At 33.2% G+C, this 19,588-nt stretch overlaps 4 protein-coding genes and 1 non-coding gene across 5 annotated transcripts; 1 reads left to right on the top strand and 4 right to left on the bottom strand.

Annotated features, from left to right (window-relative positions):
- Window positions 1–106: 106 nt before the first annotated feature.
- LOC149498626 (Cytidine/deoxycytidylate deaminase family protein) lies at window positions 107–2,557 on the bottom strand. Its single transcript, XM_089718552.1, has 5 exons — window positions 2,384–2,557; window positions 1,456–1,515; window positions 772–962; window positions 510–614; window positions 107–400 (listed from the first exon to the last, which is right to left on the bottom strand). The coding sequence occupies exons 1-5, from the start codon at window positions 2,397–2,399 to the stop codon at window positions 212–214; spliced, it is 561 nt and encodes a 186-aa protein (XP_089574678.1). The 5' UTR covers window positions 2,400–2,557; the 3' UTR covers window positions 107–211.
- A 1,716-nt stretch (window positions 2,558–4,273) lies between these two features.
- Window positions 4,274–6,612, bottom strand: LOC149498624 (small ribosomal subunit protein eS24z). The gene is made up of 5 exons (XM_089718614.1): window positions 6,436–6,612; window positions 5,823–5,864; window positions 5,453–5,623; window positions 4,628–4,714; window positions 4,274–4,504 (listed from the first exon to the last, which is right to left on the bottom strand). The coding sequence occupies exons 1-5, from the start codon at window positions 6,505–6,507 to the stop codon at window positions 4,472–4,474; spliced, it is 405 nt and encodes a 134-aa protein (XP_089574740.1). The 5' UTR covers window positions 6,508–6,612; the 3' UTR covers window positions 4,274–4,471.
- On the bottom strand, window positions 6,160–6,247 carry LOC149498625 (small nucleolar RNA SNORD24). The gene has a single exon (XR_016319859.1). It is a non-coding gene; the product is annotated as a small nucleolar RNA SNORD24 (small nucleolar RNA).
- A 328-nt stretch (window positions 6,613–6,940) lies between the features above and the next one.
- Window positions 6,941–11,404, top strand: LOC105647658 (myelin-associated oligodendrocyte basic protein). The gene is made up of 6 exons (XM_089718613.1): window positions 6,941–7,835; window positions 8,295–8,397; window positions 10,122–10,177; window positions 10,273–10,437; window positions 10,921–11,034; window positions 11,123–11,404. Exons 1-6 carry the CDS (start codon window positions 7,143–7,145, stop codon window positions 11,213–11,215), a joined length of 1,224 nt encoding a protein of 407 aa, XP_089574739.1. The 5' UTR covers window positions 6,941–7,142; the 3' UTR covers window positions 11,216–11,404.
- Window positions 11,405–15,117: 3,713 nt separating this feature from the next.
- Window positions 15,118–18,703, bottom strand: WNK1 (WNK family serine/threonine-protein kinase 1). The gene is made up of 7 exons (XM_012233827.3): window positions 18,265–18,703; window positions 18,136–18,173; window positions 17,703–17,930; window positions 17,341–17,561; window positions 17,076–17,233; window positions 16,502–16,940; window positions 15,118–16,396 (listed from the first exon to the last, which is right to left on the bottom strand). Exons 1-7 carry the CDS (start codon window positions 18,337–18,339, stop codon window positions 15,357–15,359), a joined length of 2,199 nt encoding a protein of 732 aa, XP_012089217.1. The 5' UTR covers window positions 18,340–18,703; the 3' UTR covers window positions 15,118–15,356.
- Window positions 18,704–19,588: the final 885 nt, after the last annotated feature.

Genomic DNA, 19,588 nt, shown 5'->3' with positions numbered 1-19,588 from the left:
GAAACTGTCAAAAACATAAAATGTTTTTCTTACTATGATAATACCTGATTTGATCTTGGGATAGAACAACCAAACATCCATAGGAGACCAATTTTCAGATCCAAAATACTGATAAAACAAGATGCATGTGATAAGCATTTTATAATAACAAGGAGTTCACCAAATTAGTAAGTACATTGTTTAATTTAATTTTTGGATGACAATGAATAAATCAGTACATGGTAAACTTGGATTTGGTCTTTTCAAACACCTGTTCTGCAATAACAGCACCACTACCATCAGCCTGTTTGATCTCCAAGTGAGCCTTCTGATAAAACCCAGTTCCTCTTAAGGCATCTGCAATGAAATCATCAAAGCCAATAGCTATAGCTGCTTCAGCTTTGGCTCCATAAACCAGCCTCTGGTGCAACAGAGCAAAAACACTAAATTATCAGAAACTTAAAGAGAGCTGAATATATAGGAAACGAAGTATCCGAAAGAAAAAGAAGAAAGAGTTTCGGCTATTGGACCTTGATTCTTGAAAGATGGATAGCACCAAAGCACATTGGACAAGGCTCACAGGAAGCATATATTTCGCAATCTGAGAGCTCAATCCGGTTCAACTTCTTGCAAGCCTAAAAGATACGAGCATATTAATATTACAATGAATCAAAAACTGTAGTGCTGTGTTTGTGCAGACAGAGCAAGAACAAATAAGCAGCTCCCAAAAACTTTTTGGAAGTTGCTTATAAAGAAACGAATCAATTGAATATAATGATTTCCAAGTTTAACCTCTCTAATGGCCGTAACTTCAGCATGGGCAGTTGGGTCAGTGTGTTTCAGGACCATGTTGTGGCAGCTTACAACTATTTCATCATTTTGAACAACAACAGCAGCGAATGGGCCTCCATGTCCGCATTCAACACCTTTGTATGCTTCTTCAACCGCTCTTGTTAAGAATTTGTGGTCTCTATCTTGAACAGCTGGTTGAACAATCCCCAAAATGTTAATTGGGGGGCTAATAATCAACAACATACTCAGAAACGATGGTTTTGCTCCTTTTAAGAGCAAAGTGACAAAGAAATGAGAACTATGCATCCTTGAGTAATCAGGAAGCACATCCAAGTTATATAACAGGAGAGAAATGAAACCAAAGCTGAAAAGAGAATTTATCAGTATAATCAACTTGTTTAAGTATATAAAAATCGATAATTGGCTTAACAGAAACAGGGATTATGTCCTCAAATATTGATACTTCTAGGTTATATAGATCATAATGGAAATGTAATATGGTATGCTCGTGCAGTTCAATGTCAACAGGCAATGTGCCAGGCATAGGTCTATCATTATCACCTCTGACGTGCAACTCATCAGTTGATCAGAACATGAAATTATAATAATTGGCATTTGACTGTTCTTAATCTCTTCATTTAAAAGTAAAAACAAAATTGTTATAAGGTACAAGTGTGGCCTTACCTTCTTGATGACCAGCAAATGCAGATGCCACAGAGATAGTTCCATCTTTAGCTTCCACCACTATTTAAAAGAAAGAGGAAGGAAAAAAAAAGTGTCATAATGCAAACCTTTGATCTAAAAAAAAGAAAAAAGAAACATATCACCATATAGGTTTCTTGCATTGTGATTAACTTAAAGAATTTCTGATCAGAACAAAAGCAAGTAATCAAAAGATTACTTCAACATTCTCTTCCTGTAAACAATATTCAGCCGCGCTACAAGTGCATAACTCAAAGTATATGGGTCTATTTTGGCATCCAAAAGTATTGCAACAGTTGACTTGTACTATAACCCTGATGCCAACCAAGCCACAAATAGTGACCATGAACTGTGTGATAGTGAAGAAATGCCTTTTTTAGTTTCAACATAAGGGTAAGGATTGTGGGAGATATTCAATTCAACACCATAAGACAAATCCTAACAGAAGATCAAAATCAAGATCCCTAGCCACTAACTAATGCATACAAACACATAAAGACAGATCTGGAAAACGACATAGTTTTGAAAATTTCGTATATCAAAGGTTAAAAGTAATAATATTAATCGGTTATCTTTCAAGTCGCATCTCTTTACCTTCGGTCTCTGTAAAGATCTAACAGAATTCCCAGCAAAGAGATCCACTCACCCAAATCATGATTCCAACAAATTTGGAAAAACAAAAAGCAGAAAAAATAAATGTAAAAAAAAAAAAAAACGACCCAACTGATAATTCCATTCAAAAAAAAAAAAACAAATATAAAACAGACATAAAAAACAAAACACACATAATTACATCTAAAATCAAAATTGTTCATTTAATACCACAAAGAATCAAAATGGAAAATCAAACTCGTCCCTACAGTGCAAGACAAAGAAGAATGGGAAAAAAACTAAAATTCAAGAAACTAACCATTAGCATCCTCCATGATCAAAGAAATCAAAATCTAGATTCAAGAATCAAGAAACTGGGTATTGAAAGAAATGGCGTGCAAAATGAGGAGATAAAAGGGAAAAAGGGACCTGTGAACGTGGACGAGACAAACTAGTCCACGAATTCACAATATTTATAGTGCAAACTTATGGAGGGCAAAGCGAGAGAGATAAAGAGCGAAAAGAGAATGAAAAAGAAAGAGCATGTGAAGCTAAGAGGTAAAGATGGTGCTAGACAAAAAGGAATCTTCGAAGATGATTCAATCCTTTGTTTCTTTGTTTGGGATTTTCGTTTTCCAGTCAAAAAGATACGTGTGAAAGCGTAAGTCATTGAAGAAAGAAAACGAGGCATCCATTCATCTACAAGTGAATAAATTCCCTTCTAATAATATTTGTATTTTATTTTCCATTTTTGAGAAAAATTAGTATTGTAAAACTCATACAATCTACCATTTTTGTCATGAGCCAATTAAAAGATTTAAGAGATATAGATGGTAATATTGAGAAAATTTTACCAATTTATTATCTGTTTTATTTTCTTTCCCAAATATTCATAACATTGTCATTTATGCATATATATCAAATGTAATCGGTTGGTAAAAATAATTAATTAATAAAGAAATTAAAGTATTTACTATAGAAAAAACATAAAAAATAAAATTAAAACTAATATTGTTAATATCACAATTAATCTCTCTTTTATTTTACAATATAAAAGATGACTTAACTTTATTCTAAAATTAAAAAATGGAACATTCAATTGCATTATTATGTTAAACGCCTTTAAAAAATCAATATTATTTTATTTAATTGGAATTGACAACTTCCATTGATAGCTGAGATTTCAATTAGCATCATCAAATTTATAATAACAAAAAGTTATTAATTACATACATATAATAAAAGTATTAAATTAAAAATAAAAATGAAGGAGTCTTTTGTTGACTAGTTTGTTGTTGCTGTGATTATCATTTAAAAAAAAAAAAAAAAAAAACAATTAGTTGATTGCATGATGTTTAAAAGGAAAATATTATTAATTTCTTTATTATTTTGCTTAGTGGAATTAATTAATTATATTATATGGCAAGTGGTCAACCACTAAGCATAAAAATCACACACACACACGTAATACATTGAATAAAATACCAAAAACAGTTTTAGGTGAAATGACAGAAAAGCATACTAAATTCCTACTTATCCCACCAACCAGCAATTTATGAATCATAAGAAATTAATTGTTTATAATAATATCACATCATAACATGAGAATGGTTAGTTGGGTAAACTTATATATTCCTCGTGTTACAAACTACAAATGTTGAATTTTAACATTAGGCACTCCATTCATGACCCGCACCGATTTGAATTTATTGAAGACGCATGAACAATTTTGAGGTTTTGAGTTTTGATTTTCATAAAGCATAAATTAATCAGACTGAAATTGATTCATGAAATTTGTACTAAATTACTGTTGTAAAAACAATACAGTTGACCAAAAGCACACTTTAGATTTTAATTCTTATTTATTTCAAATCCGACCAATTGCAAGATAATCTTCACTCATATTTTGACCAACTAAAAGATAAATCTAGTAACAATTTTTAAATAAAAACAAAAACAGAATTTTAAAAAATGCAATTCGCAAACCCCAAAACTACCACTAGCATTTTGCAATTCAATTCAAATTGCCACAAAAAGAGCTGTATAAAACCCAAGAGGAAAGCAAATGCAAATATTCCCCTATTTCAAAAACATCCTGTAATAGCTTGAAGAGTGCAGAGCATAGCAGAATCATAAGCATTTCAATCCATGAGATGAACTAGACAAATCAATCAAACAACAACAAATTCATATCGCAATTGACTGAAAATAAAGGCAAAAGTATCAGCAAATATTATAAAATTTGTCCACTCCAAAGGGCTCAAAATCATATAATTGAAAATCAAATGGGTTCACACTGACAACAAAAGATTCCTTCAAAATTACCTAAGTGCTAGAACACTATAAAGTAAAACCCCTCATTGATGCATATGAGCACAAATAAACAGATAATTATATCCTTGTAAAATCACTTCTTTTTGGCAGCATCACCAGCCTTGGTCTGCATAAGAATGTATTGTATGATCAATTGTAGAAATTACAATGATAGTTTTATTTAAAGGAAGCAGTTAATAGAAGAGAGGAAATGAGAAAGCACAAAACAGTAATAAATAAATTGACTCACCTTCTTTACTCCGCGAACCTTCTTGGACCTGTTCTTTCTTTCCTTCATTTGTTTCCTTGACTTCTCTACTTTAGTATCAAGCCCATTCTGCATACAAGTAGGAAATATAGATATTTTTAGAGAACAATAAAACCAAACAAAAGTAGGAAAAATATAAGAACAACAAAGTCTACCTAACCAGATCACCAAATTATATGTAAATTTATTGATGATGATAGTCTAGAAGACAATTAAGAGATCAAATATTAAAAAAAAAATACTAATATATATGAACTACACACAACTTTCAGTCTATATTTTCAAAGAGAAACGTAGAAAAACAAACATAGATAGCAATGGATAGGGATCCTGCTTCCAGACTTGCGCGCATTCCGGGCGAAATCGTCCAACTCACCCAGGAGAAAGATGCTTTATCAAACCTGCTTGGCCTGTATTGGGAGCATTTGACTCCTATCAACCCAGCCAAGATTGCAAGACGATTTGAGCCCGCATTCGCAATATCAAAGACAGGGCTAAGGCCCTCGAGCGGGAGAGGAGAGGGATGCACTCATTGTGAGGGCCGCCGGCCTCAGCGACCGTGGAGAATGGAATAAGAATTGATTGAAAATTTGCATATTGCATACAGCAAAACACAAACAAAACATTTAGATTTAAAGGTTTGAAAGGGGGGTAAGGAGGGAAGATAATAACAAGATCACTTGGAGAGTGCCCATATATGGATATACAAAACCCTCATAATCTAGCAAAGTACGAGCAAAAAGACCATAACCTGAGGTACTGATGATAAAAATTTCCTTTCTGAAAATAATATATCAAGAACATTACCCTGATGAGTCTGTACTTGGGCTCATACTTCTTTGCATTGTCAACTGAATCATAGATCAAACCAAAGCCTGTGGATTTCCCACCTCCAAAATGAGTCCTGAACTTGAATACAAAAATTGTATTGGGATCCTTCACCTCATACAAGCTTGCTAGCTTCTCCTTCAACTCTGCCTAAGTAACAGAGAAGAAAATACAAGAAAAAGAAAATAAGAAAAGGACGCAAGCCAGAAACAAATATCAATAAAATCACATTAAAAATTTAAACTACTATAGCTGCCTAAGAGCCGCCCAATATTAAAGAAGGGCATATCGCTCTCACAATATAAATATAACTTATCATAAAAAACTTCGTGTAAATGGAGAAATATACCTTGGAGACATTGGGCCTTCCTGGGTGAAGAACATCAATAACCTGCAATAATTAAACATGCAAAACCTGAATCAAATACAGCATGCAAATCTAAACAAGTCCTAACAATCCTCTACCCAATATTTCGTAAGCATTGCAGAACCCATAGAAAACAAAATACACATGCATTAATACATCTAAAACTAACAATAAAACCCATTTGTTAAATGTCATCATTATAAATTGATTGACATAGAATTAACAGCAATCCAAACTTTCATTAGTCAAACACAAAGGACCATGCAACAGAATGCGTAAAAAACAATTCCAAAAGAGTAGTTATACTAGTTAAGCTAATGGCCTCAGAGATCTTGGTGGATATGAATCATCAGATAAGTTCTTTAAAACCTATCAAGAGTAGCAAATATTTTATCACATCACCGGCCCATATTTCTATTTGCTGTTTCTTTTCTTATGATCTAAGATCTGGCACTTAATTAACTTTTACCATCATTTCACATTATTACTCTAAAATAGACGAATCCAATAACAAAAGGAAACGAATCAGACAATATCAAGAACAAATGCTAAAGGAAATAGAGAGAACTGGGAACGAAAATGAGAGAGGGCTTACGAATTGCTTCCTGGAGAGGAGGCGATTGGTCATAAACTTCCTGGTACGTATAGTGACCGCCTTGTCCGCCATGGTTGCCGCAAGAGAAGCTGGTTAAAACCCTACCTGATACTTCTTGGAGGCAGAGAGCGGATAAGTAGAAACAGCAGCAGCTCAAGGGGAGAGAATAATGCAGACGCAAAACCCTAGCTTTTATAGCATTTGTATAGGGTTTTTTCCAAATCGATTATGCCCTAGGGGACCTCTTTTCTTTTTGGGCCAAGTTTTTGGGTCTCTTATGATGGGCCGTTAGGCCTATATTTATTTTACTTAAATAGTATAACTTACTACTTAATGATGGGCCGTTCGTTTGTTTCTGGACCCTACCGTATTGTGAAATTCTTATTTCGTATTTTGTTCTATTGGGTTCACTCAATTAAAAGACCAATAATATAATGATCCATGTCACGTGATGGTGTGTTATGTCACGTGACTTAAAGAACAAAAATGCAGAATCCCATCGCTTCCCTCCGGAAAAATGGATGAACCAATCAAATGCAGATGAGGTTCAAATGCAAAGCCACGTCTGATTGTCCTCTTTCACAAAACTCTCAGATTTCTCCACCATAAACCCCTACTAAAAATATCTCGCAAATCATTCAAAAATCCCAGAATTTTTCCAGCTTTAACAACGAACCAATACTCAAAAAAATTCAATCTTTACTTCAATGGCAACTGCTTCATTCCTCGAATGGAATCCATTGAAATGGAACCAGACCGTCCCTTTCCAACTACCCCCATCTCGCCCAGTTCCCTGTAACCCTTATTCTGCCCCTCTCAGACCTGTTAAATACGGTGCCGCTTTTACAATGAAAGGTCACGGTCTTGCTAAATTCAGCGGTAAGTGCTCTTTTATGGATAAACATTTAACAACCTCCTGTTCGAGTTCAAGTTCAAATCCTATATCAGTTAGTCGATCAATAACAACAAACCCTTTTGAGATGATTTATGGTGCGATGGTAAGAGCCTTGAAAGCGCTTCAAAAACCTGCAATTGCAGCGATTCTGGTTGGGCTTTTATTGATGTACGATCCTAATTCCGCATTCGCTGCCTCCGGTGGGAGGATGGGTGGGAGGTCTTTTTCTCGGTCATCTTCATCATCGTCTAGGAGTTATTCAGTGCCTCGAACGTCTAGTCCTGAGTTTTCATACTCGGTGCCGTACTACGCGCCATCGCCGTTTGGTGGCGGTGGTGGGATTTACGTGGGTCCCGCAGTGGGAGTCGGTGTAGGTGCTGGGTCTAGTTTGTTTTTAATATTGGCGGGTTTCGCTGCGTTTATGTTGGTTTCTGGGTTCCTTTCTGATAGGAGTGAGGGTGGGGTGCTCACTGCTACTGAAAAAACTAGCGTTGTTAAGCTTCAGGTAATATTTCGTACTTGAATTAATCATATTTCTTTTACTGTTTTTTTAAGTTTCAATTATTATTAGTTTTGTTTATGTGGTGACGTAAGTTGGACAATGTGGTTCGAATATGCTAAATGATGTTTGGAGATACTTAGCTTGAAACGATTTTTGGATAAGTTAGGTCTGTGATTGTTGTCTACTGCTTTTTAATTCTATTTTCGTTGGTGGCAAACTATGCCAGATTGTTTGTGAGATCCTTGGTCCTTCTGTTAATTGTGGGCTTTAAATTTTGATTGCATTGTTATCAATGTTACAACAATTCATATTTAGTGCCATGTTGAATAGTATCATTTTATCACTATTGCAAGGAAGCTTATTTCTACCTTTAGTTAAATTGTAGACTTGGAATCGATGCCATTCCTGTACAGTTCATTTAGAAAAACTTCTGTACTTCTAATTCCCCTTCTCTTTCCTTAGGTTGGATTATTGGGCATGGGGAGGTCTCTTCAAAGTGACCTCAATCGAATAGCAGAAATAGCAGATACATCCTCATCAGAGGGTTTGAGCTATGTATTGACAGGTATATGTTTTCGGTATTTTCTTTTTTTTCCTTTTGCTGATGGCTTATTCAATATAAGTTGTGCTTTTTTTCTCCATCATTCTCCTTTCTTTTGTCTGAAACTTCCTTTTGCCTTACTATAGATAATATAGTGGATACGTTTGCCTTTTGCTTGTAAATGGGTTAGAAGTTACAATAAAAGAATATCATGCCCATCTACATGTATTGCTAATAATCTTTCTCCTGTTTGCTGCTGTTGTAAATGTCTCAGTATGCTCCCACATAGGTGTTAATACCTTTGAAGAAAGTATATTATTGGTTTAGAATGAATTTTAGGAAGGCTGATGGTATGAAACATTTGAGACCAGAGCCCAAACCAAGTTAATAATGCATTAGAAGCCTCTGTGGGTCCCGTTTGATTTTATGCCATCAATCCTTTTAAATTGGAGGAACACTATATTAGCAACCTGGTAGACATAAGTTCATTGAGGTTATAAAGGAAAGTTGAAGTCGAGGACTTTCAGAGTTTGACCTTAATTTGACCATTGTGAATTTCCTAAGGTTCCCTCAAGATATCTCACTTCAACTTTGCATGGCAGAAGCTTCATTTCTTCCTATAGATTTGTTGTGTTTTGCATTTTTGAGCCACAATTTTCTTGAGACTTGAGATTCAAGTTATACCTGATAATGCTGCAATTCTTTGATTTAATAGAACTCTTTTGAGGATTTTTGTTGAGAAGTTGTTTAAAGGATGTTAGTTCATTACAAAGAAGTGTCTGAGGGTGATTGAAAATCATTATTCAGAGGTGGGAGAAAAAGTAGCATCTCATTTCCTATTAACTGGATGATTTTTTGTTGGCTGAGGAATATTTTGCAATGTTAGCATGAGTAGTTCAATGATAAAAAATGGCGGTTGGTTTGGAAAGTAGTGTTTCCTTGTTGGAATTTGGATGTGAAAAACTTAAAAGGAACAGGGAATTGCATCTTGATAGGATATTCAGATTAAGGTAGACGTCTTCAGAGGTTTGCCTCTACATCAACTGTTAATCAATCAAAATAAGCATCCACAAGTATTAAATGAAGACCAATTGTCTGAGATCCTTTCTTTCTTTGAATAAGATGAACAATTTTTACCATTAGATATACCCCCTATATGCCTTCTTGGATATTCCTCTTAAATTGGACCTTTACAGTCCTCATTTGATTTGCCACTATTTTGGGCTGAGGTTCACCTTTGCTGTGTAGTCAACTGTTTTTCTAGCTTTCTGAATAAAATTTAGAGAGAGAGAGAGAGAGAGAGAGAGAGAGAGAGGAAGTGTGAATTAGTGCTTAATAGTTTTCCCTTTATTTGGCATGGATTAAAGTTATAGTAATGTCAACCTCTAGGCTGCTTAAGCCTTTCGTCAAGGAAGGATGGTGTATCCTTATTACGACCTTGAGTTCAGTATAATTATTTTTTCTGAATTGAATTTTTTCTTCTCATCCACCTCAGGAAACCTCATTTTATGAACATAATTCCTGAACCTGGAATCTAAAAGCAACCTAGTGTGTGTGTTTCCTTCTTTGGTTCATGATGTTATTTTGCTATTTTATAGCAATTTTCCTGACCATGATTTATTGAATGAATTGGCCAAAGAGTAATCCATACAGACCACAATAATCAGCTTGTTAATGAAAGTGACAATGAAGACTCTCTTGTACGGTCTCATCAATATTGGTTCATGACACATTTGTTTTGGTTGCAGAGACAACATTATCTTTGCTCCGACATCCTGACTATTGCATCTCTGGTTATTCATATGTGAGTAACAGCTATCCCTGGAACATCTTTTAGTTGTTCACACTCGGATTTTAGTGCAGTCATTATATATTCTCAACATACGCATGTTATTGCAGGTGGATGTGAAGCGAAGCATTGAGGATGGTGAGAAACGCTTCAATCAGCTTTCTATTGAAGAAAGAGGAAAATTTGATGAAGAAACGCTTGTAAATGTGAACAACATAAAAAAGCAAAGCACATCAAGCCAAAGAGCTAATGGTTTTAACAATGAATATATAGTGGTGAGATTTCATCTCTGAAGTTGCAGTAGTTTTCAATTGATATCAAATGATGGAGTGGAAGACTATTCATAGCATGATATTGTATATAACATGTTATTAGCTCCTGGTCTCCGGTTTGAACATGTTTGAGCATCAAAACCAATATATAATATGAAAGCTATGCACAGTACATATTGCTGTATTTTAAAACTTCCTTGTGTTAAGATAGTTCCATTGTAATGCCTAGTTTTTCATTTTTCTTAACAAGAGATTTGGCACTGTAAATCAGCATGCTCCCATGAGAGAATATAATGTGGTTCTATGACATCAGATTTGGAGGCGTCATAAGGTAGAGCATTTATTAGGAGTTGTATTTAATGTTAAGCTATCTCAAAAACTAGGCTGATGATAAAATTTGGATTAACAGCAGACAGATGAGTGACTCTCCTTCTTACTTCTCAATTTGAGAACAATCTATATATTGAAATCAATTTATATTTGCAGATAACTATCCTGGTGGCTGCTGAAGGAGTACATAAATTGCCAGCCATAAACAGTAGTGGAGACTTAAAGGAAGCATTGCAAAAACTTGGTTCCATTCCCGCCAGCAAAATACTAGTAAGTATAGAAATATCTCCCGAGTCATGCATGACTCGTAGATTATTATACATCTAATGTCTTGACTCTCTTTTCTATTATAATGCAGGCAGTTGAGGTGTTATGGACTCCTCAGAACGAAAATGATACACTGACAGAGCGAGAACTACTTGAAGATTATCCACTTTTGAGGCCTCTATAAAAAGGTTTTAGCAGCATTAACTCGAATCTCCTGATCTTAAACAATCACAGGCTATTTGTATAGAATAAGATTAGCCATGGTATAGGAAATACACTTGTATCCTGTTTGAATAGATAACATTCTGTGGTGTTCAATTACTGAAGCAATGTTGAATATATGCAGCAAATACATGGTTTTCTATTACTAGCACTCAGTGGCTAATCTTGAGAGTGGAGTGTACTATAGTCTCTTTAGTTAAAATTTATCTATTCTACCCTTAATTGCAAAACTATAATAAAAAGTTCTTATTTAATTGTAATGTATAAAACTTTACGAAAAGATTATTGCTTTCTATTGAAATAAAATGATTTGATTTTTAACTTGAAATCTGCTGACAGTATGAAAATGAAAAATATAGTATATCTTTATAATTTTATAAATGAGTAATTGATCCTGTAATTATCATTCATCTAATATTTTTCTTTTTCATCTTAGTTTTGGTCTAATTAAATTTTTAGTTACTGCTAGTGGTGTTAGGTATTTATATTCTAGATGGAGCATCTTTGTACCATATCTATCCTGTCTTTAGCAACTTCTATTCCTGTACAGAGTATATATCTAGTCAGGTTTCAGGGATATGACAGGAAACTGGTAAGGGGTTTGACTTGATCACTTTATTTAGAACTAGTGGAGTCAGCCCTAACATTTTCCACTTTCTTGGATGAATTGATAACAACTTGCATTCCATTCCAATAAGCAGTTCATGTTTGGTGGGTCGAAATGAACCTTAAACAGATATTTTTAATATAATATTAACGCCACAAAATACTTTTATTTCTTACTCAAAATAAGAAATTTTGAAAAAATAATGGTATTCTAAATTGTTGGAGTTGATATATTTTTGTAGAATCATAATTACTTTTTGGTCATACTGTTCACATGTTTTTCAAGTCTAGGGATAACAGGATGCATTATCAATCCTTATCAAGTTATCATTAAACTTGAAAGGGGTTGTGTCTATCCAGTTCCCAGAAAGAATAAAATATAAACATTTTTAGGAAAAAGGCAGAATTGAGATTACTTTGAGGCAAATTTTAAAAAATTAATGATGCTATCAGTGATTGTTTTCAGTGGAGTTTTCCTTTTCTTTTCAAAGCTTTCTTGACTCGTGAGTTCAACAAGATAATTCTGATCTTTCAAACCATTTCTTTAGAAAAAGTTGCTGCTGCTTGGAATCTAATAATATGCTTACCTATTGTATAAATCACCAATTCTCTTTCTCTCTCTCTAATGTGAAATCCTATGCAGCAAGTGGAAGACAAACCCATTCCCTTATTTTAACTTTAGTAAAAGGATAATCAGCTTTTTAGATGCTGAGGTTCCACTAGTTGTACCCTGCTGCTTTGGTTATAGTCACAAAAATTATGAATAATAATAACAAAAAAAAAAAAAATTAAGAACCAAAATTTCCATATCCTCATGATGAGGACATTATTGGTATGAGAAAGCAAAAACAGGAAAAGCTTCTCAATCATTTAAAGTTACTCTGTCTCTCTCACCCCCACCCATTAACCATTTAAAATTCACTACAGCCATTATTATGATTCGATTAATGATGAAGCTTGTACTGAATCTTTTTTTTTTTTCTTATTAACTTATCCCCTGAAAAAAGAAGTGGTACTGGTGGGTTTTACATCATGGTTTCGTGTTAGCCTAAGTTTTCAAGTATTTCATCATATTCTCCTAAACTATAATTTGCTTTTTGATGTTGGTTTTGACTTCTTCAAAAGCTTCAAATGTTTAATTTTGCTATTATAAACTCAACTTTATATAAAAGTTCATCCGGCTTTGCGCGTGAAACATTCATATAAATACGTCTAGTTTTACTTTCATATAGATTAATAAAATATAGTTAATATGGTTAATCATATTTTTTTCTTAGTATATTTAATATAATTTTTTCTTAAACTAGGATATGAAAGGTCTATATTTTAATAAACTATCTATTTCAAGACTTTATTTGTCTGTATATATATATATATATATATATATATAATAGGAATAAAATAAGAAATTATAAAAATTATTCTCTTCTAAAAAGAGAAATAGACATATAGTTTGAGATAAAAAAAAAAAAAAAGAAAATGAGTTTATTTTTATAAAAGCTAGAGAGTATATTAATAAATACACTTATTTCAATACAATTTGAAGATCTAATAGCTGAAAATTTTATTTAAAATATATTTTAATGATCCAAAATTAATATTTTTAATATAGTAGTACTATTTTTCTTAATAATAAATAAATTCCTAAAAATAGATATTCGATTTTATTCAAGTAACATGGTTGAACAAGTTATTATTTATTTATTTAAAAACCAAGTACTACACAAATTTTGCGATCTATATTTATTAATAATTTTCCTTAACCAAGCATAGAAGTTTCTTATTGTAGAATGACTATTTAGTCCATCCAAGACTTCTTTTATTTCTTATTAATTATTATGATGGGCTTGAAGAGTTTGACCAAGCTGCATCATACTTGTACGAAAGAGTACAATTTTTGTACCACCAATTTTATATGGATGAATTGATTACTATTCTTTTTATTATTTATTTTATTTTTAAAGTCTACATCAAAGTCAGCCTAATGGAGGTCGGTTTGTGGACCATTCATTATTAAAGCAACCATACAAAGTGATGTAGGCAATAGCAACCCATGCTGTGACTTAGATCACCTTTGCATGAAATGTCTTGTTTTTGTTGGGCCAATTATTTTAAACTCTCGCTATATTAGTTGCCATACTGTGTGGGCTCTACCAGTAATAAATTTATGCAACTTGCCAAAAAAGTCCTCAAGAAACCTCTTATTGACCAGCTACACCTTGCATACCAAATTATTCACTTAATTGTAATTAAAACATGTAAAATTTACCTTAGAATAAATTTTAATAATCTTCAACAAATACTTTTAAGTTTTAACAGTCAAATTCCATCAGCATCTCATACTAGGCATGGGTCATGGCCACACTTTCAGAATTTTAGTTTCAAAACCGGAGATTCTAATTATAAGAAAAATAAAACTGAAATTGAACCGCTTTTAAGTACTTTTTAAAATGACTTTGAAATTGTTAATTTCGATTTTATTTCAGTTTGGAGCTAAAATTAGATAATGTATTTCAAATTTTTTAAAATCTTTCTTTAGATTTATAGCTTGAATAAATAATAATGCTAAATATTACTATTGAAAAACACTAAACCAATTTAATAAATATTTTTAAAATTTATTTTAAAAAATTATGATAACACAAAAAAGTAATTTAAAGTTTTTTAAGAATTATGTTTTTTCTGGTTCTGATTTTAAAAAATGAACTAGACTGAACCTTAAATTCTCGGTTTTAGTTATAGTTTGGAACCATAAACCAACGGATCATTGACTACTGTTTAGCGCCGATTTTGACCGGTTTAATCTCAATTTAGCTCCAGTTTGAAACCAAAGCATGGTCATCACTATCTCATACAAAAATAATACTAAACAAACCTTGTATTACGGGGTGTTTCGGTGTCTATCTAAGAATTTCTATAAAACAAACATTTAGACAAACCCTTTAAAAGAATAATAGAGGATAGTGTTCTAGTCTTAGACAAATTTGAGATGTATTGAGAGTATGCACATGGGACACCAATACAAAGTCATCACACCTTCAATGATTGAACCTTTTCTCATGATAGCAAATTATAACCATTCCTTTTCTGGCAGCTCAATATCAAAAAGCCATTAGGTAAGGCACATAGATTATTCAACTAATTTTCTACATCTAAAGATCTTATCATAAGCCTCAAAAAACCTACACTCTCCATCTCCTTGTTTGGACAAAACAACAACAATAATAATAATAATAATAATATACATGGACTCCAATCTCCATTTGAAGATCAGGGCTTTGCATCTCTCCTCATAATTTACATATGCCAAATCACCACAAATGATTTGTTCCTGTTTTTTAGTACATGATAGGCATGCAAGTAGGACATTAGCAGATTGAAGGTGGATTTGCTCCATCTCCCATTGAAGGTGGATTGGGTAATAACGATAAAGCATCTATGATGAGTATAACTAACATATAAAAGAATGGGGAAAAAAAAAAGTTTTCTTACATATATTATACATCAATAGCATCAACAGGGAGGGATGTTGTCCTGTGAAGAGAGTGTGGAAGCAATGACCTGTTACAGAAACTTTTGGCAGTGACCATATTTCTTGCTGTTGGGGATTCATTCATGGCCTTGCAGGTTCGGGCCATTTGAGTGTCCAAATTAGGGCTGCTCTTATTGACAGTTACATGCAAACCATAAAGCTTATCATCTACTAAAGACTTTAAGATATCTTTCCTGTTATTTTCTTGAAATGAATCCATTACTGAAGATGACAAAAGCTCATCACTTGGTTTGCATTCTCTATTGCTAGAAATTGAAGGTCTTGATGTAAGTCCTAATTGCTGGTCTCTGAGTTTGCCTAATTCAATCTGATATTTTGCCCTAAGCCATCTTAATTCTTGTTGGACTTTTTTCTCATTGTCTGAGGGGTCACTATACAATGAAGAAAGCCTGCAAAAGGAACTTCTTAAATGTTGAATTGACTTCCCTGCAGTAGATTGAACTTCATTCTCCATCTTTATATCATTATTATCCTTCGTAGAGATTGGTTGATCAAATTTTTCATATTCTTCATCTGAATGGCTCCTTCCAGAGCCCACTGGAGTAAGTTCGCGGCTTTCATGTTGGCCCCAAATTTCCTGATAGTGCAAGCAATCCGAATGGCGCAGTACATTTGGTACACCTTCTGTTGACTGATGTTCAGGTTCATCAGCCTGAAATGTGATCTCTTCAAATCGGCCATGCATTGAAGCACATCCATTTCTACAACATGGATTATTTGATAGAAAATCCATAAGTGAGCCATTAGAAGTACGAGTAGAAGCACAGTTATGACATAAGGTTTGATTTGCGAAGCAGGGAGTTTCCACTATGCCTGGCCCAGGCCTCCATTCTGGAACCAAGGAAGCTATCTCCCCATCAATCATATCTGCAATTTTAGTCACATCTTGATCAGTAATATCAAGTTCTGCAACCATTTCAGTGGCCACACTCAATGCTGTATCAGTTTCAATGTCAAATGGGAAATATATGTTTCGGATGCGACCTGCAAGGAGAAAATAAAGTACTATATTGAACATTCACTGGGGAAGAATGGAAAACAATTTAAGAAAATAGTAAGTAAAATAAAGATGATAGAACGTTTACTAACCATCTTTATCTGCAATTCGGAGTCTTAAAAAGATTCCACCATCACTTTGTTTCTTCCCTTTTATACTTATGTCAAGGTTTGCTGAATGTTCATCATCATGATACTCGAAAAGCTCAATTCCACTTTGTCCAAAATCAATTAGATGATATTCCAATTCATTTTGAGCCTCGTAGCCATATCCATTTGAGTATTCATTACTGTAGGGATAGGTGTTGTCATGAAGTTCCAAATAAGGTTGCCTTATGAGAGGACTCGTGTCATCAATTTCTACCCCATAATCTATGGTTTTAAAATTGGACTCACAGTCATCAATCTGGAGAAACGGATCATTCAACAACTCCCTAGCTGAAAGCCTAAGCGACACAGTTGCCAAGCATTTCTCCACAAACTGCCTCACTTCTGGATCCTTCACTTTGTACAAAGCATCAGGTTTTCTGCCCTAAAATGATATAGTAGGTGAATTCAATCTATCACGTTGAGAGACACAAACAAAGAGAGAAAGAGAAGTAGAAAGAAAGGAGAAAGAGAGGCAGAGGGAGAGAGAGAGAGAGAGAGAGAGTGAGAGGGATCTTACAGATATAACTTTCTTGTAGATTTGAGCTGGATGAGTGCATTCACTATATGGATATTCAAAAGTGACCATTTCCAAAATGCACATCCCAAATGCATAAATATCCACCAATTCATTATATGCCTCTTCATACACTTCTGGTGCCATAAACTCAGGTGTTCCTGAATAAAAGATAGACCCAAACAAGACCAAAGTGAATCAAGAAGCAAATATTAGTTTGAGAAGTAGAAATTTCTTCTTTCATAATTCTTGAATCAATTAAGCATACCAACACAATGAGCAGCATGCGATTTTCGAAGGATTGCAGCTAGGCCAAGATCTCCAATCTTCACTTCCCCTTGGTTTCCATTGACAAAAATATTATCACATTTTAGATCTCGATGGATCACAGGTGGGTCATGGCTATGGAGATAAAGAAGTCCTTTCAAGATCTGCCTACACCAATGCTTCACTGCTCTAATGTTAACTCTCTTATGCTTCAAACGGTATCTATGAAAGGTCAAAAAAAAAGAAAGGGCAAGAGATCCCACTTAAAATGATAAATAATAGAGAAGACCCACCCACAATCTAAAAGTGATTAGAAAAGCAAAAATGGATGATGGAATCATTAGATTTTTGACAATTTCTTACTGTCTCAAAGTCCCGGAAGTGAACATTTCAGTGACAAAGTTGATGTTTCTATTTGCAGTATCAACCCAAGAAGTATAAAATTTCATTATGTTCTTATGCTTCAATGTCTTGAGGAGATGAATCTCACAGTAGAGTCTTTCAAGATCTTCAGGGCTTTGCAAGAAATCATAGAGCTTGACCTGATTCCAAGCAACTTCAATCCCTTCATACTCATCAAATGCTCTATAACTGCCCCAATCCAAAGATTAACAAATAAATATCCCAAACATTTAACAAAACATAATAAAGATCCAAAAACATCAAATGGGTATGCACCAAATTCAAACAAAGGGCAAACGCAAAGTAGAAAATTGAAAAAATAAATAAATAAAAAGGGAGGACTCTGAAATTGAATCCAAGAAATTTCATAAAAGAGAAAAATTTCGATGCATACACTGTCTTTGAAGCTCCTTTGCCAAGGATTTCATTATACTGCAAAGAAACAGAATAACATCCTAAAATTAAACTCAAAACTCAAAAATACAGAGAGAAAGAACAGATTCAAGGAGAGGTATATATTTACTCTGCCATATCTTCCAGTTGGATCAACTTCAACAAACTCAGAGTAATCTGGTTCGAGATGTGAGAGACCATTCATTCTCCAAAGCCTTTTTTTAATTTACTTTGGCAAAGCACTTTCCTTTCTTTCTTTTTATTGCAAATTTAGGTTCCCCGTTATGGTTTCTCTCTGAGTCAGAGTACGAAATGCAATAAAGAAAGATAATCTATCTCAAAAGAAAAAAAAAATGTTACTTTTCTGTATTCTTTTTTTTTGATAGAAACAGATGAGAAGTAATCAATGAGTCCCATAAGAGAGAGTGTGTTTGTTATAAGACAAAAGGTTATGCATCTCTTTGCCACATTTTAAGAGAGCACACAGGATGCTTATTAACAGAGCCACCCACCCCATGAAAGAACATGACAAACTGAGAGAGAGAGAGAGAGAGAGAGAGAGAGAGAACGGTGGGCCATTTTCATTTCACTTCAGTTAAAAGGCTTTGAAGATGGCCTGCAATGTGTGAAAAGGAAAATAGAAATGAAATAAGAAAAATAAAACTGAAAGTCTGATTAAAAAAAAAAAAAGGGGACCCACCCAAATTTGATGCTCAGCTAAATTTCAATTGATTCTTAAATGTGCAACATGTTTATAATAATAAAACACTCTCCTTACTGATTTTTATATGTGGCTTTTAATTTTTACAAAGTAACTAAAAAATAATTAAATCATCAATGTTGTTATAAAATATTTTAAATTTGATTAAATGTGTTATATTTTATTTTATTATTTCCATTTTGATAATTTTTTTCATTACTCTGTTACTAAAATATTAGGAAAGAGAGAAAAATAAAATAAGTAATTAAGCAAGAGAGAAAGATATAATAAGTATAAATTTTTGGAATATATAGATTTTTATATTTAATAAAGATATAAGAGTAAAATTAAAAAAATAAATATAATAAAGTGACGAGATAAGGAATATTTAAAATATTAGGCCGAGTGAAAATGACTCAAATCTTAAAGCAATAAATCGAAAATTAAGAAAATTTCTATTGAAAGAGCTTTTCCATTATGAATCTGAAACAACCAGAATAGAATTAGACTTAACTTAATGAACAGAACATTGGCATAATTTTTTTTTTCTACGAAAAAAAAAATAGCATTAAAGATTAAAGCAAAAAATGTAACATCACTTAAAAAATTGAGTAATATAATAATTAATTTAAATTGACCATTTTGAATTTATATTTATACATTTTTAAAACAAAATTATATTCATAGTTTAATTAAGAAATTATTGTAAAATAATATATTAATAAATCCAGAATATCTCATTTTAAAAGGAAAA

This window comes from Jatropha curcas, chromosome 2 (assembly GCF_041381405.1).
Source record: "Jatropha curcas cultivar XTBG-Jc1 chromosome 2, XTBG_Jcur_1.0, whole genome shotgun sequence".
Lineage (NCBI taxonomy): Eukaryota > Viridiplantae > Streptophyta > Magnoliopsida > Malpighiales > Euphorbiaceae > Jatropha > Jatropha curcas.
Note: the sequence above shows the minus strand (reverse complement) of the source record. Positions and strands in the feature narration are given on the sequence as shown.

What these genes read in the sequence shown, in the direction of transcription:
- LOC149498626 (XM_089718552.1), bottom strand. An exon ending in ATTTGCTGGTCATCAAGAAG is followed by an intron (nt 963 to 1,455) that starts GTAAGGCCACAC and finishes TTGTTCAACCAG; the next exon opens with CTGTTCAAGATAGAGACCAC. An exon ending in AAGTTACGGCCATTAGAGAG is followed by an intron (nt 615 to 771) that starts GTTAAACTTGGA and finishes CGTATCTTTTAG; the next exon opens with GCTTGCAAGAAGTTGAACCG.
- LOC149498624 (XM_089718614.1), bottom strand. Translation starts at nt 6,507, where the DNA reads ATGGCGGACAAGGCGGTCACTATACGTACCAGGAAGTTTATGACCAAT. An exon ending in GAAGGCCCAATGTCTCCAAG is followed by an intron (nt 5,624 to 5,822) that starts GTATATTTCTCC and finishes TCTGTTACTTAG; the next exon opens with GCAGAGTTGAAGGAGAAGCT. An exon ending in AGGTTCGCGGAGTAAAGAAG is followed by an intron (nt 4,505 to 4,627) that starts GTGAGTCAATTT and finishes ATTCTTATGCAG; the next exon opens with ACCAAGGCTGGTGATGCTGC.
- LOC105647658 (XM_089718613.1), top strand. Translation starts at nt 7,143, where the DNA reads ATGGCAACTGCTTCATTCCTCGAATGGAATCCATTGAAATGGAACCAG. An exon ending in GCATCTCTGGTTATTCATAT is followed by an intron (nt 10,178 to 10,272) that starts GTGAGTAACAGC and finishes ATGTTATTGCAG; the next exon opens with GTGGATGTGAAGCGAAGCAT. An exon ending in TTCCCGCCAGCAAAATACTA is followed by an intron (nt 11,035 to 11,122) that starts GTAAGTATAGAA and finishes ATTATAATGCAG; the next exon opens with GCAGTTGAGGTGTTATGGAC.
- WNK1 (XM_012233827.3), bottom strand. Translation starts at nt 18,339, where the DNA reads ATGAATGGTCTCTCACATCTCGAACCAGATTACTCTGAGTTTGTTGAA. An exon ending in AAAGGAGCTTCAAAGACAGT is followed by an intron (nt 17,931 to 18,135) that starts GTATGCATCGAA and finishes GGATTGGGGCAG; the next exon opens with TTATAGAGCATTTGATGAGT. An exon ending in TCTACAAGAAAGTTATATCT is followed by an intron (nt 16,941 to 17,075) that starts GTAAGATCCCTC and finishes ATATCATTTTAG; the next exon opens with GGCAGAAAACCTGATGCTTT.